General features: G+C 33.0%; 1 protein-coding gene across 5 annotated transcripts; it reads left to right on the top strand.

The window, feature by feature from the left end:
* The first annotated feature begins 7,147 nt into the window (after positions 1-7,147).
* LOC108461236 (probable hexosyltransferase MUCI70) lies at positions 7,148-12,742 on the top strand. 5 transcript variants are annotated; one of them, XM_053024680.1, is made up of 10 exons: positions 7,148-7,473; positions 8,381-8,485; positions 9,173-9,400; positions 9,625-9,838; positions 10,026-10,135; positions 10,209-10,408; positions 10,917-11,020; positions 11,594-11,781; positions 11,897-12,096; positions 12,365-12,742. In XM_053024680.1, the coding sequence occupies exons 2-10, from the start codon at positions 8,464-8,466 to the stop codon at positions 12,557-12,559; spliced, it is 1,461 nt and encodes a 486-aa protein (XP_052880640.1). In that variant the 5' UTR covers positions 7,148-7,473; positions 8,381-8,463; the 3' UTR covers positions 12,560-12,742. The 5 variants fall into 5 exon arrangements, with proteins under 5 accessions (XP_052880640.1, XP_017616490.1, XP_017616485.1 ...); XM_017761001.2 differs by having other exon boundaries at positions 7,156-7,473; positions 8,381-8,472; XM_017760996.2 differs by having other exon boundaries at positions 7,165-7,473; positions 8,381-8,944.
* The last annotated feature ends 1,171 nt before the right edge of the window (positions 12,743-13,913 follow it).

Raw genomic sequence — 13,913 nt, 5'->3', positions numbered from 1 at the left:
AAATTTGCTTCAAATTTTTATATTTTCTTTGATTTTTCTTGTCTTTTGTGTGCTTGAGCTTGTAGAAATACAAATGATTTGTTAGGAGCATGTATATAGGTTGCTTGTGTGCACGAATAAATTTGGCATGATGATAGCTGACTTTAAATTTTTGAGTATCAAACTATTAAATTCTATATGTTACACTTAAATAGGCATTAAGCAATCAATTAGACTAAGTGATATAGAAAATACAAGGAAACGAGCATGCTAGTATGAATTATAAATGGTTGAATTTGTGTTTGTTTAGTTGATTAAATTTGTGCATGTTGAGATATTTAAGGATAACCTAAGGCATTTTTTGGAAAACATCTGCTTAAACTCTACACTTCAATTCATTCACAATGCTTTATTCTTCCATCTATTCCATATCATTTATGAAAGCCATGAGGAACTAATCCTTCTACGGGGGATTAGCGAGTGGAGGCATGATTTATTAATTGTTTTGTAGGGTTACTCAACGGATCAACTGTTTGGGAAAGGAAGAGTATGAAACAAACATTAGGCTTGACAACCCAAGGAAGTCATCAAGGTGAGAATTAACCCAAAATTGGTATTTTTCATCCATCAACACCTTCACCCCAAGCCAATCTAGACTATGAGGTTAGAAGATAAGTAGTTATTGCCGACTCGTTATGTTAGTGGAAGATCAGAAGATCCTACTAGTGTAGCGACTAGTTGGTTGACAAGGAACTTGAAAGGACAATTGATCAAGATTGCCGAAGCAAGCTAATCACCCATCATCAAATTTGATTCCTTCTGCTTTTTCTATCTCTTGAAATTTAGTTTTCTTTTATGTTATTTTATTTTATTCTTAGTATTATAAAAACCCCAAAAGCCTTATATTTACGTTTACATACTATAACTTGAATAAATTATTAATTAGATCTTTCAATGTGTAGGCTAAAAATGATCTAGCCTCTTCCTCTCTTGGGGACGATCCTCGGAGTACTCACCCATTTCGTTGTAAAACTATATTACAACTAGATCCGTATGCTTGCGAATATCGCCTCAAAATTCTATATGTAACACCTCTAACTCGTATCCGTTACCGGAATAGGGTTACTAGGCATTACCGAATAACACATCTCATTCACATACATTTATACATTCATGCTCAAAATCCAATCAAATCATTCACAATGTCTCTTGTAAGGCTCTATGAGACCTTAAAACATGCTTAGAAGTAATTCGGGACTAAACTGATAACATTTGCAAACTTTGGAAAATTTAGAAAATTTTCAAACATATAAGGGTCACAAGCCCGTGTGAACAGGCCGTGTGCCACACACGATCACCAGACACGCCCGTGTCACAGACCATGTGAAAACAGGGCATACATACTGACTTGTGCCACACGGCCGAATATACGCTCAAATGCCATGGCCGTGGGAAAACTGAAGGGGTTACTAACTTGGGTCACACAGTTGACCACACGCCCATGTGCCAGCCCATGTGCCACACACAGTCAGTAGACAAGCCCGTGTGTCTAAGCCGTGTCAAAACTGTAGGGTATACTACCTTAATTAGAAAGGGTGCCTCAGGGGACACACGGCCATGTAGCATGACCGTGTGTCGTAACAGCTGAGACGCACGCCCGTGTCTCTGCCCATATGGACAAAAATAGGCCATTTGAAAAGTCAATTTGCCACCCTTTTCTCATGCACACAAAATAACCAAATTGGTACCATTTCAACACATATATATAAGCAGCCAAAACATGCCAATTCATACACCTATCATGTCATCTATACTCAACCATTTCAACTACTTAATTCTATATTCAAAAACATACCAAATCAATGTGCCACAATCATCAATCTCACATAACTTTGTAATATATTTTCATCACCTTTCCATCAGCTAAATCATGCCTCCCAAACATACCAATTCATCATCTACAAAACATACCATAATATACCATTCCTCAAGCATTAATACACCAACTTACAACTATCCAAAATAGCCAACTCATAACCATACCAAAACAAGCCAACATATAATGCATTATATACATCACATATACCACTTATCAAACATATAATTCAAGCCAACTTAAATGGCCATATACACCAACGTTTACAAGCCAAATCTCATGGCTAAATCATAACTCAAAACATACCAATATGACACTAGCCTATACATGCCATATACCATATATACAAAACTCTCAAAAGTACCAACGAGATGATCAATAGTGTGATGACGTTTCCTGACGATTCCCAAATCCGAGCTAGCTTCGATAATCTATAAAATAGGGAAATAGCACACAAAGTAAGCTTTAAAAGCTTAGTAAGCCATATACAAATAAAATCAACACATGAATATTTGCATATCAATTCAAATATGTTAAACATAGCTAATCCCATTCAAATGCACAAACATTTCTCATTGAACATATATTCAATGTCTTAATCGAGTTCATCAAATATTTCCCCTTTTCAATACTTGTATGAATTTCGTACGTACTTGAATCACTTAGCTCTTTCACATATTCTTTCTCGACTTGACTTTGCCCGATGAACCATTCAGAATCATTAAGGATACTCGAAAATTACATAAAGCTCATACAATGCCATATCACAGATATAGTCTTACATGTTATTATATATTGATGCCACTGTCCCGGACAGAGTCTTACATGAAATCGATTAACGATGCCAATGTCCCAGACATGGTCTTACACATAATCTCAATACAATGCCAATGTCCCATACATGGTCTTACATGTAATCACATCTCGATAACCTAATGTCATGACATTCGTATCCTATTCTATTCCTAAGGTTCGTACGGGACTTTCGGATATCGTAACTCTGTTGATTCTTACTCGTAAGTGCTCATTCAACATTTATAACATTTCCATGACAAGTAAACACATGTAATTCAATTTAAAGATATTTATTTGCATATGAACTTACCTCGTAGTCAGAATAGAGGGGCCAGATAGACTATTCAATAACTTTCGACTTCTCCCGATCTAAATCCAATTTCTTTCGTTCTTGATCTATATACATTCAAAATTAACCCTTTTATTCATCAACGCATTCAATTTAGTCCACAAACACATATTTGAGCATTCTTTCACTTTAGCCGCTAAAGTTTCACATTTCTTACAATTTAGTCATTATTTCACAAATACACAAAATTACACAATTTCTTTCAAATACATGCTAGCTGAATTCTCCTAGTATATATATATATATATATCAACTCATATTTATCATTGATTCACACATCTAACCACATATTTTCACATTTTCACAAATAAATCCCTATTTGACATTTTTGTAAAAAATCACTTAATAAAACTTGATAATCTATCAACAAATATCCATTTTTCATCATCAACTATCACAAAGCTCATAGATTCAACAATGACACTTCATTGAATCATCAAAAAATTCAAAAACTAAGGTATGGGCTAGCTAAAACACGAAGCAACGATCACAAAAATATAGAAATCATCGATAATGGAACAAAAACGGACCTTCAATTAAGCTTCAACATGGCCGAACCTTAAAACATGAAAATAGCTTCTTCTTTCTACTATTTTCGGTTCAAAATGATGAGAATATAAGCTTTAAATTGTTTAAATATAAGCTTTAAATTGTTTTTCTTTTATTTATTCTAACTTAACACTTAGTTTACCATTTTACCCTTGGTTAATAAACCATCTAATCGTCAATTATAAGGCCATTTATGTCCATCTCCACTAAAAATGGTCTAATAACAACATAAGGACCTTTCACTTAATAAGCCATGGCAATTAAGCACTTTTAACTTATAGCATGCCACTTTTGCATTTTACGCAATTAAGTCTTTTTTTCTCAAATTAAGCTATTAAACGATAAAATTATCTCACGAAATTTTCACACATATATAATCACATGCTGTAAACACATAAAATAATATTAAAATAATTTTTTAACCTCAAATTTGTGGTTCCAAAACCACTGTTCCAATTTAGCTAAAACCAGGCTGTTACACTATATTTTAACGCAATATTCACACTTTTGACGTTAGTACGTCCAGAAGCGGTCACAAACTCTAGTATTCTTAATTAGGGTTGTCGCCCCCTACATCCTCGTTGAACTAGGATTTCATTTTTCTAGTTGAAATATACTTCTACAATTCAACAAGGGTTCTACCTTCACTCTCTATAAATAGAGGGCACCGGTAGGGCTATTGATAGAACTTTAGGTATCTTTGTTTTGTTCGAAAATAGATGGGCTTTTATTCTCTTAGAATTAAATATATTTTCCAGAATAACGATTCTGTCAATTTCTATTTGAGAAGAGAACTTAAATTTTTACCCCAAAGAAAAAAAAAACTATTTCGAAGCAATTCGTGGTACGAGAATAGTGGATAAGATCGTTTGGTTGAAAGCCGAGAACGATAAAGATATGGCTATCCGAAACACAAGTACAATTTCAGTCTAAGGTTTATTGCTATAAATATCACAAACTAGGTTGATTTTCAATAATTTTATTTTTCTCTATGCAAGAAAATCATTTTCAAACCGGATTTTTTTCAATAGAAGCCTGGTCTCGTGACATCACCACCTTAATGTCATGCATTGGTGTCGGGACTTTGGCTCTAGTTCCAGCTTCTCTTCTCAGTCTCGCATCAACTAGGTGCTTGAAACAAGCTTAACTCAAATGTTAAGTCCCTAATGGATTATAATTTCCATTTTATTTAGAAAAGCATTAAAATGTACTAAAAACTAAAATTAAATATCAAAGTTATAAAGTGCGAAAATATAACAAAAGACAATAAAGACTACTCAAAAATAAGATCTTTAAGTGTTTAAGGAGCTTAATTTGATGTATATAAATAAAACAGATCAACTAGCTATTCAAAAAGGTAAAAAAGAAGGGGGGAAACCCATTTTCGAAGAAAGAACTAAGACTGATTAGTTGAGAACCAATCCTATCTTCCATGATGCTCAACAATTAAAACATGTTACAAGACTTTTGGCTGAAATTGACTTACCTTCTTGTCAACCCACTTTTGTTAGAACACAATCTATGATTGAAATTCAGAGAAAAACTCATTGAAGTTACTATACAATGAGGTAAAATTGTCCCTAGTAATATTGTTAATGAATCTATTTTTAATGATGCTAATGGTAACTTTTTTACCGAGTTTGTTACCAATATTGTTGAACTTTAGATTAATGTTCCTGCTATTGATATCGTTGTTGAGGGATCTAATGTCCCTATTTAGCTTGATCAAGAAAATGAGGATGAATTGGTAATAATTAGAATTGTAACTATAACCACCACTACTCTAGTTAAGAAGAGAAAGACTTGTTTTGCTACTGCCAAGAATCCAAGAGGTTTATTCTTCTATGAAAGTTGATAAAAGGGAAGAAAATGGGGGAGAAAAGGAAAGCTTCTTTGATTCCTTTTGCACCAAAGAGAAGAAGTACAAGGCTTGAATTTGACTCCTCTGCCATTGAAACAAATGAAAGTTTAAAAGAGAATGTGTACCTTAAAGGAACTAGTTATTGGAAGGAAGCCAATGACCAAGAGACCTAATGTTCCACTATCAACAAATTAGAGAAACAAGAAGTTAAAGGAAGTTGGACTTCTTTCTTTGTTACAGGAAGTTACTAAGAAAACCTTTCTCAACATTGCCTGTGGCAACATATATAAAGCTTTTTCTAAGAAAGTTTTCATTAAAGAAAGAAATATTAAGGAAAAGAGCTTCTATGGTCACAACATTGATGCCTTCCTAGAGAGGAATGATTTGTTAGGATCAATAATTTTTATGCAGCCTCATGTGAAATACATGGTATTAGAGTTTTAAATCAACCCCCTTAAGTTCATTGATAATATTAAATGCAAGAGTTATCTGAAGGCTTTTGTTCGAGGGAGATGGTGCAATTTCAGCCTTGTAATGATAAGTGCCTTTTTGAATCATCGTATGAAAGATGAGGAGCTGGAGGAATCTTATGATGAAATAGCCAATACCAATACCAATGGAGTTCAACCAACCTAGCCTCAAGGTTTGGACTTCAAAGTATCTGAACTAGAACCAACTTATGCTACCTTGTTTGCAATTGCTGCAAGAAACTAGATTCTTAACAATTATTGAAATACAATTACTAAAAAAATAACAATGTTGTTGAGAAGGATTGTCTCTTTTGGGAAGTTCAAACAAATGATCTTTTAGGAAATTATCTGCGTTTGTGCATCGTCGAGTCCAGTTACCTTTTCTTTCTTTGATCATTTTGAGTTGAAATATTCCCAGAAGTGGCATGAAGGGAAACATGTGACAACCGATCCAAAACATCAAGTTGAAGATGGAACCAATTAAGAAAGGAGTAGATACAATACCGCTTGCATTTGCCCTAACATTGCTAGCTCAAGCTTAGTATTTGACTAGGGGTTGCTTGAACATGTAAAGGTTGGGTTAGAAGACACTCTTTTACATAAAAGCTCAGATGAAAATGGTATAACAACGAGCTAAGCTCCTAAAGTTGGATCTTCTTGTAAGAAAGAACCAATAACCTTAGCTAATATTTTAGAAGTGTGTTGGCCAATCTTTGAAGATCAATAATTTGAAGTAACAAATAATTGCGAATTGAATTGGACCAGATCAGATCAAACAAATCAGATCTCTTGAATTAAGGAGATTGGATCGACTGAGTTTGAAACTTATCTTGAATATCTCTTAAATATCTCTTAAATATCCTGGACTTTATTAGGAAATTCTTGATGTTGCATTTGCTGCTACTTTGGTAGGGATGAAGATAGTGATTGATTCTTTACGATAGCAAGTCCAATATGCTTTATATTCAAGACTTGCATAAGTTTTATAGGTCGAGTTTTTTGCAATTAAATTGTTCTATAAAAATTACAATTTGGGAGTGCATTTTGTACGTAAAATAAGTGAGTCATCAGGTTTTACAAACTAAGTTTTCAATGAAAAAATTTAGTGAAGATAGATCTAGATTTTAGTGCAAAGGTTCTTATATCGATGTGTGATAGGAATTATTTTTAATATATATTATTTTTATAAACTTTTAAATTTTTTTATTTAAACTGGATGTAAAATATTTATACATTAAACAATTAATTTAATTGATTTGATTATCGGTAGGATTGTAAACTCTCTTAAGCTAATAAACATTTATGATATCATGATATTTTACGCATGTAGTCTTTATATAATATTTTTAATTGAAGTAAGACAAATTAAATTATTATCCAAGAAAAGTTAGCTAAATTTATCAGATTTTTGTCTCAAAATTTTATTTATTTTATAAAAATAAAATTAAATGAGTAATTTTCATTTTTTTCTCTTACCAAAACAATCACCATCAGGGAAAAAAATCTCAAAACATTCAACAAAAATTTAAGGAAGCAAAAAGATCCAAAAAGAAAAATATATCCAAAGAGGGAGGGGCGTATATTTTTCTTAAATGTAAGTGATTTCCCCCACATTTGTCGCAAAATTTGTTTAATTTCCTTCTGTTGTTGGGTTCTGATTTGCGTTTGGATTTGAACTCCTGGAAACTCAATGATTTCATTTAAACTGTGATTAAAAATTTTGTTTTTGTTTTTTTTCTGGGTTTTGGGTCTTACCCATTTCTCTCTGATTTCATGGATAAAGACCCAATTTTTTAATTAAATTTTTTTGTCAGGTGGGTATTTTTTAATATATTGAATCACATCGGTTCTGGAAATCAAGTGAAATTCAAAACTGGATGTTAGTTTCCAATGCCGAATTTCCATGTTTGATCTTTTCTTTGTTTATTTTTCTTCTTTTGGGTTAATAGAATCCAATCCATTGGTTTTTGTGATCAAGTTAAGTTAAATTGAATCATGTATTTTTATTTATGGTAGCATTTCTGTGGAAAAAAAAGTGTTAATTTTGCCACATTTTTTTATAGCTTTTCATTGTTAGCAGAATTCAATCACATTGGTTAAAGGAACAGCTTTATTGCGATTTGGCATTAATTTTGTGTATTTTCTTGACCAAAGGTTTGATATTAGAGGATTCGACTCCTTTTACGTTTTTCTCCATTATTTATCAATGCATTTATTAACACCTTTAATATGTATATATTACTCTCTTAAAAAAAGAGTATGTATTCGATGGTCATGGAGAAAAAAATAATGGAAGGACCCTAACCGGCTACCCCGCCGTTAGTACTCTATGGTAATCTAATTCGTATTGTTGTAACAAAATGGAGATTCGTTTTTTGGTTCTTGATAACTGAACTCCCAAAGTACATATGCAGAAAAAGTTACAATCTTTGTCTATAGTGTTTGAAGGAAGGAATTTCTGACTTCAGGCTTTTTTCTTTTTGGTTTGTTTGTGTTAACAGAAATCAATCACATTGCTTTGGGGAACAATCTGGAAAGTTAAAAGCTTTGGAGAACAGTGTTGCTGGTATATCTATTGATATGCATGATAGAGGTTCGAATAACAGGTCAATATTCTCAGTATTTTTATCTAAAACAAGAATTGAGTGATTGGATTTGCTTCTAACTGCCATCAAAATAGGAGAACTCTTCATTGTACGGTTTTCTGGATAGAATCTTTGTGGGGTTGTTATTAGTGAATGAGAGGGTGAAAGGAAATGAATGAGAAACACGGGGTTGGGTTTGTGATACAATGACTGGAGGGTCATTGGGTCTACGTGCAGGGAGTTATGGGTCATTGCCGAACATCAAAAATGTTATTGCTGGTGGTGGAAGATTATTGCATTCTAAATCATTTGGTAGCGTACGAAAGAATCCAATCATGATGCTTTCAGGATCTAGGGAAAAGGAGAGGTCTTTCCCCTCCATTTGGTATCGGTATCTAGGTCGCCGGAAAATTTCCATGCTGCTTATGGTTGCCCTTGCTGTTTTGGTCTTTGTTTTGGGTTCTTTTGTTGTCAACAAAGGTCTGTTCATCTTTCCTGTTACACTGGATTCAAGTTTTAACTTTATTCTTGAATTTTGATTTGAGTACTAAGGCATCGGTTGCCATGTTTTTTCCTGTACTTGGTCTTTTATTAGCTTGTTTACCTGTTTATGTAGTGTGACTTTTCATTCTCATCGTGGTAATTTAATGTAGACAATAACTTATTCATCTTCATCCTGGTTTGGATTCTGCATGATTAACAAAACAGAAAGCAATAGTCCAAATGTTGATCAACGAATTGGAACTATGAGCATGGCTCATTACATTAACGCTACCAGAACTGATGCTTCACGGATCCTTGGGAGGAGGAATAGGCAGAAAGGAGGGGATGGAAATAGATTTCAAGCTTCTGTTCCTAAAGGTGCAAACCATCCATGTGCGAATTTCACATTCCCTCCTCCCCCTCCTCCTCATCTTAGACGGATTGGGCCTCGGCGTAAGTTTAGGTTCATTATTCTTTTTCTTATAATCAGAGTTGCATTAAATATAATTTTATTTATCTTTTTCTTATAACTTTTGCACCACAAAAAGTTGATCCATACATGATCATAATAACAATGAAATGACATTCTCATCTTATCATGCATGCAGCAATATGTGAATATTTAGAATGTGTCATTGTCTTGCTACTAATTTTATCCTTGCTCATCCCTTTTTCAGCATGTCCAGTATGTTACCTCCCTGTGGATCAGGCCATAGCTAGCATGCCAAGCTCCCCATCAGAATCTCCAGTGCTTCATAATTTGACATATGTTCATGATGAAAATCCAATTAAAACTGAACCACACGGGGGCTCTGACTTTGGTGGATATCCATCTCTAAAGCAAAGAAATGATTCTTTTGATATAAAAGAGTCAATGGTAGTCCACTGTGGGTAGGTTTAGCTCCCCTTATAAGTACTTTAGTATAGCATACTAATAACAACGTTTCAGGTAGAGATTTCTGTGATTTTTATGGTTTACATTGTGTATTTAAATACTTCAATTAATTTTTTGTCTTCATAACTAAATCTTGTTCTTCCTGTTGCCGATTAATATTATAATCTATATCCTTTCTGTCAGATTCGTGAAGGGAAGTAAACCTGGTCACCAGACTGGATTTGATTTTGACAAGTCTGACCTTGCAGAGTTGCAGCAGTTCCATGAGATCATTGTTGCGTCTGCGATATTTGGTACTGATAGGCATTCATGCTTCCACAAGATGTATGCTTGATCCTCATCATTGCTTTATTTATTATTCTCCAGGGAACTATGACTTAATACAGCAGCCGAGGAACATCAGTGAAGAAGCAAAGAGAAATGTTCCTTTCTACATGTTTATCGATGAAGAAACAGAAGCATATATGAAGAACAGAAGTATGTTGGACAGCAGTAAAAGGGTGGGCTTGTGGAGAATTATTGTGATCCACAATGTCCCTTATAGTGATGCGAGACGTAATGGGAAGGTTGGCATAGTTTGTTTTTGCTTTGCTTTCTACTTCGTTTCCTTTTCTTTCTTTATCATTGCTTTGACTTTTGTAATCTGTTTCAACTTTTAACATTTATAAAATCCTCTTGTATATGGACCCGACCCTATGTATCATGGTACTTATAACTAGAACTAGTAAACCTAATTTGATATTAGTCTCTTTGATTTTTGGTGACAATTATGAACTTTTCTTAGGTAGTTGGATTCATTCTCTGTTCTGATGCTACCAGTGTCTTCTTTTAAAGCATTTACGAGGGTGAGAAGAGATAAGAGGTCATAAAGGAGAATTGGGTCATTTACTTTTCCTCTTTGGAGTGGACCTATAGTTATATGCTTTTGTTCACAAAATATGACTGTAATGGTTAGTTTGATATTTGGTGAAAGTTCAGGGAACTCTGGTGCATTAATCCTTATCAGAAGTTTCTTTAGGTTATCAACAGTTAAGGGCTGCTTAGTCTTTTTAACCTGGCATGTTTTTATGGCAGGTCCCGAAGCTTTTATTACATAGAATATTCCCAAATATTCGCTACTCTATATGGATCGATGGAAAGCTCCAGCTTGTTGTGGATCCTTATCAAATTCTTGAGAGGTGCTCTCTGTTTTATGATTTTTAAAATCGGTTCTAGAATTTCTAGATTATATGATTTCTCCTGTCAGATGAACTGCATTTACGAGTTATAATTGAACTTGAAGGTCACTTTATCATTCAAGAATTAACCAAATTGTTGCTTCATAGCTATTTATGTTGCTTCAACTCCTCATTTTTCTCAAAGTACCCATGTCTGACTTGGGTATGGAGACATGGACCATCGTCCAAATACATGGGAAAATTTGGGAAAAAAATGAACATTACCTGTATCCGGCACTCACAACCAATTCCAAGTAACACATTCTTGTTGATTTGGAGTATGGAAAAGATGAAAGGTAGCACAACCTGCTATTTACTTTGTAATGAAAACTACTACCTTTTTTTCTTCCTTGATGGTAACAAAAACTGTTAACTTGATTAAGGAAACTAGGTTCTATATAGAGCTTTTGTAACCTAGTGAATATAGCCTCCCAATAGACATCAGTCCCGAGGATGCTTTGAGTTTTTGACTTTAGATTTGAGGATTCAGTTGAGTTTAATATGACTGTTATCTTACTTGGTCATTCTTCTCAGATTCTTGTGGCGCCAAAATGCAAATTTTGCAATCTCAAGACACTACAGACGATTTGATGTCTTTGTAGAGGCTGAAGCAAACAAAGCTGCGGGAAAATACGATAATTCCTCGATTGATGCGCAGGTGGATTTTTATAGAACAGAAGGGTTAACACCGTATTCAGAGGCCAAGCTTCCTATAATCAGTGGTATGTACGATATTCTAAAAGAATACAAATATGTTCATGCCTTTTTCTTATACAGGTTTTCAACCATTTTTCTACTAAAAATCTGTCTTTTTGGTGCTCAACTGGCTTTCTGTAGACGTTCCTGAAGGTTGTGTACTCATAAAGGAACATATTCCGATCACAAATCTATTTACCTGCCTTTGGTTTAATGAAGTTGATCGTTTTACATCCCGGGATCAGTTAAGCTTTGGTATAGTAAGGGATAAAATAATGGCGAAAGTTGATTGGCATATCAATATGTTCCTGGATTGTGAAAGACGCAATTTTGTCATACAGGTACATATTCCGTATTGGCGTATTAACTTCAAGGGATTGAAAATTCAGAGCTTAATAACAAATATATCATTTTCTGAATTCCTCAAATACACTAGGACTTAAAAAATGTCCAAATATGGTAAAAAAAAATCGTTTACATTAGTGCATGGCATGTAAAAACACCATATTCCGTATCAGTTGCCTTTTGTTGGATAAAAATGGAAGTGGGCATTTGTAGGTTTGGTAGGTGCATGTAATTATTTATTATTGCTTTTGTTTTTCTTCACAGGCATACCATAGAGATTTATTGGAGCACATGCCTCCACCAGTTGCGGTGATACAACGCCCACCAGCATTGCCGAATATCATTACCCGTGGAAGAAATCAAGGGAAGAAGATTCCAAGACATGGGAGGGATAGGAGATCTGGTTCGAGGCGTCACCATAAGGCTTCTGCTGGTAATAGAGAAAGCAATATCTTTTAAATGCTGTGTGAACCAAAAAGAAGAAAGGGAATCTAGCTTTTTCTTCTTCTTCGTTTTTTTTGACAACATTGAGTTTTCTTCTAATTTGTTGTCACGGAATAGGACTAGATAGCTAATTTTAGGATTATGTAAGGAGTAAAATTGGCGCATTATTTTCTGAAAATTTTGATATCTATTCTTTAATTGTTGTACATCCTGAATGAGCTTCATAAAAAAGACGAGCTCTTCTACACATCATTCTTAATGGCAGAACTGTATCCACGTTGATCATCACAGTACTTTGACCGCAGCATCACAGTAGTTTTTTTTTTTCTTCATATATATATATATAAATAACCTAAAAATTATATATGAAAATGACCCGGTGCCGTCTGATCAACCGGTAGCACCATCTCGTTTTTTATCCTAATCATGACTCAATTATCATAAAAATGAAAAGAAACAGTTGAAATGGAAAAAATAAAAATAAAAATAAAAAGGAAGCCCGTGACCGATATTTGCTTAGGTGGATATGGAAAACTGAGCATTTTCCATGTATCTCTCAAACCTTAATTTAAAATATTAAATTCTTTCAAATTTTAGGGTCCGTTTGTTTACATGTAAAAAGTTTTACGGAAAATATTTTTTACATTTTCTTGTGTTTGTTTCACAGAAAATAGTTTGGTCGACGGAAAATGACTTACAGGTCAAGGTAAAACAAATTATTTTTTTTGTAAAATGACTTGTCCTTTTGGCGTAAGTCATTTTCCAAAAAGAGCTCATTTATAGATAATTATATTTTTATATAAAATTAACTTAAATCAAGCTTAATATGATTATATTGGTAATAAATTTTATTTTATTTTAAAAATATTTAAAATATTATATTTTTAATATTATACATACATATTTAATTATTTATATTTATTCATATAATAAATTATTAATATAATAAATTATTTAATATTTTAATAATAAATTTTAAAAATAATAAATTTAAGTAATATTATTCATATTATTGAAAATATTCAATATTAATATTTTAATAATAAATATTTATTACAATTATAAATATATTAATAATAAATGTTTTGTAGTATAAAGGTTAAAATATGTCATAAGTCTATGTACACTTCATGATTTGTAATTTAGCCTTTATACTTTTATTTTTAAAATTTAGTCTCTTTACTTTTCAAATTTGAAAATCAAGTCCAATTGTTGACATTGTTAAATTTTTTGTCAATTTTGTTGATATCACATTTTAAATAAAAATACTCACTTAGTAGTCATGTAATTAAAAATGACGTTGTAATGAATCAATTTAACATAATATTTTAATATATGCAAAAACAATGTAAATATAAAATTATAGATA

The sequence above is a fragment of the Gossypium arboreum genome, chromosome 13, assembly GCF_025698485.1.
Source record: "Gossypium arboreum isolate Shixiya-1 chromosome 13, ASM2569848v2, whole genome shotgun sequence".
In the NCBI taxonomy this organism is placed as follows: domain Eukaryota; kingdom Viridiplantae; phylum Streptophyta; class Magnoliopsida; order Malvales; family Malvaceae; genus Gossypium; species Gossypium arboreum.
The sequence above is the reverse complement of the archived record's forward strand: the minus strand, read 5'-3'. Positions and strand labels throughout refer to the sequence as shown.

What these genes read in the sequence shown, in the direction of transcription:
- LOC108461236 (XM_017760996.2), top strand. Translation starts at nt 8,671, where the DNA reads ATGACTGGAGGGTCATTGGGTCTACGTGCAGGGAGTTATGGGTCATTG. An exon ending in CAAGCTTCCTATAATCAGTG is followed by an intron (nt 11,782 to 11,896) that starts GTATGTACGATA and finishes GGCTTTCTGTAG; the next exon opens with ACGTTCCTGAAGGTTGTGTA. An exon ending in GACGCAATTTTGTCATACAG is followed by an intron (nt 12,097 to 12,364) that starts GTACATATTCCG and finishes TTTTCTTCACAG; the next exon opens with GCATACCATAGAGATTTATT.